At 48.3% G+C, this 2,500-nt stretch overlaps 1 protein-coding gene across 4 annotated transcripts in view; it reads left to right on the top strand.

The window, feature by feature from the left end:
• LOC134067778 (nesprin-2-like) overlaps window positions 1–2,500 on the top strand; it is a 67,069-nt gene that overhangs the window by 17,607 nt on the left and 46,962 nt on the right. For all 4 annotated transcript variants that reach the window (XM_062523214.1, XM_062523213.1, XM_062523212.1 and 1 more), the window contains 4 exons: window positions 1–33; window positions 512–628; window positions 1,503–1,657; window positions 2,069–2,216. The exon at window positions 1–33 is cut by the window's left edge and continues 150 nt beyond it. In XM_062523214.1, the coding sequence (XP_062379198.1) occupies window positions 1–33; window positions 512–628; window positions 1,503–1,657; window positions 2,069–2,216 (453 nt within the window). The remainder of the gene's footprint in view (window positions 34–511; window positions 629–1,502; window positions 1,658–2,068; window positions 2,217–2,500) is intronic.

Below are 2,500 nucleotides of genomic sequence, written 5' to 3'. Positions count from 1 at the left end.
CAAGCCCTATCAGTAAAGAGAGGAGAGCTGCAGGTACACAGCCCATCTCAACACACACACACACACACACACACACACACACACACACACACACACACATATATACTACACATACACACACACACACACACACATTTATACTACACACACACACACACACACACACACACACATATATACTACACACACACACACACACACTCTCACAACATATGGAGTAAACATCGTACCTGACTGACTTTAGATCTCTGTTCTTCTACATCTTTTCTCTCTCTCTTCCTCTCTCTCTCTCTCTCTCTCTCTCTCTCTCTGTCTCTCTCCTCTGTCTCTTTCTCTCCACTTTCTTTTCTTTTCCATCTCTCTCCCACCCTCTTTCTTTCTCTCTCCTCATTCTCCCTTTCTCTAAATCTCTCTTTCTCCCTCTCCCTCTCTCTGTCTCTCTCTCTCTCACTCACTCCATCTCTCTCTCCATCTCTCCCTCCCTCCCTCTCCCTCTCCCCCATCTCTGCAGGAGGACTTGAAGCAGCTGCAGGAGTTTGACGGTTTGTTTTCAACTCTAGAGAAACATCTGGACGACTGGCAAAGGACAGAGAACATCTCAGAGCCACAGCTTACTGATGTAGCAGAGGTCTGAGACACACACACACACACACACACACACACACACACACAAAGAAGGATGAGTTTTAGAGCTAGTATTCCTAGCTAGTCTGATGTGGTGTGATGTAGTCTGATGTGGTGTGATGTAGTCTAATGTAGTGTGTTGTAGATGTAGTCTGATGTAGCCTGATGTAGACCGATGTAGTTTGATGATGTAGTCTGATGTAGCCTGATGTATTCTGATGTAGTCTGATGTAGTCTGATGTAGTCTGATGTAGTCTGATGTAGATGTAGTCTGATGTAGTCTTATGTAGTCTGATGTAGTCTGATGTAGTCTGATGTGGTGTGATGTGGTCTGATGTAGTCTGATGTAGTCTGATGTAGTCTGATGTAGACGGATGTAGTCTGATGTAGTCTGATGTGGTCTGATGTAGTCTGATGTGGTGTGATGTGGTCTGATGTGGTCTGATGTAGTCTGATGTGGTCTGATGTAGTCTGATGTAGTCTGATGTGGTCTGATGTAGTCTGATGTAGTCTGATGTGGTCTGATGTGGTCTGATGTAGTCTGATGTAGTCTGATGTAGTCTGATGATGTGGTCTGATGTAGTCTGATGTGGTCTGATGTGGTCTGATGTAGTCTGATGTAGTCTGATGTAGTCTGATGATGTGGTCTGATGTAGTCTGATGTGGTCTGATGTGGTCTGATGTAGTCTGATGTAGTCTGATGTGGTCTGATGTAGTCTGATGTAGTCTGATGTGGTCTGATGTGGTCTGATGTAGTCTGATGTGGTCTGATGTAGTCTGATGTGGTCTGATGTGGTCTGATGTAGTCTGATGTAGTCTGATGATGTAGTCTGATATGGTTTGATGGAATCTGTCTGCTGATCTGTCTGATTCCACAGTCTGGGCTGCTGGACCTGAGTGCCCTTTCTCCGGACTTGGATTGGCTGAATGACCTCAGCTACACCCGCCCTCTGAGTGAGTCCACCAATCAGAGGCTTCAGAACCTGAACAGGAAGTGGGCAGCAGCCTCTGCTCGTGCTCTGGAGAGATGCAGGTGAGCAGGGGGCGCAGTGGAGCAGCTTCACCTCTAGGGGGCGCAGTGGAGCAGCTTCACCTCTAGGGGGCGCAGTGGAGCAGCTTCACCTCTAGGGGGCGCAGTGGAGCAGCTTCACCTCTAGGGGGCGCAGTGGAGCAGCTTCACCTCTAGGGGGCGCAGTGGAGCCACAGACAACTCCTACAACATTTAGCATTTAGATTTAATATTAATACATGCACTCCATTTTGTGCATTTCTCTGTGTGTGTGTGTGTGTGTGTGTGTGTGTGTGTGTGTGTGTGTGTTACCTGATGTATGTGTGTGTGTGTTACATGGTGTGTGTGTGTGTGTGTGTGTGTGTGTGTGTATTACGTGGTGTGTGTGTGTGTGTGTGTGTGTGTGTGTGTGTGTGCGTACGTGTGTGTGTGTAGTGAGCTGCAGGCGGAGTGTCTGCAGCAGCAGGGCTTTGAGCAGCGCTGTGAGAGCTGGATGAGTTTCCTGCAGCGCATGGAGGACAACCTAGCAGTGGAGCTACCGCTCAACTACACACACCTCAGGGAACAGCTACACACACACCAGGTAACACACACACACACACACACACACACACACACACACACACACACACAACCTGGCCGTGGAGCTACCGCTCAACTACACACACCTCAGAGATCAGCTACACACACACCAGGTAACACACACACACACACACACACACACACACACACACACAACCTAGCAGTGGAGCTACCGCTCAACTACACACACCTCAGAGATCAGCTACACACACACCAGGTAACACACACACACACACACACACACACACACACACAACCTAGCAGTGGAGCTACCACTCAACTACA

Source organism: Sardina pilchardus, chromosome 20, assembly GCF_963854185.1.
Source record: "Sardina pilchardus chromosome 20, fSarPil1.1, whole genome shotgun sequence".
Taxonomy (NCBI): Eukaryota; Metazoa; Chordata; class Actinopteri; order Clupeiformes; family Clupeidae; genus Sardina; species Sardina pilchardus.
Note: the sequence above shows the minus strand (reverse complement) of the source record. Positions and strands in the feature narration are given on the sequence as shown.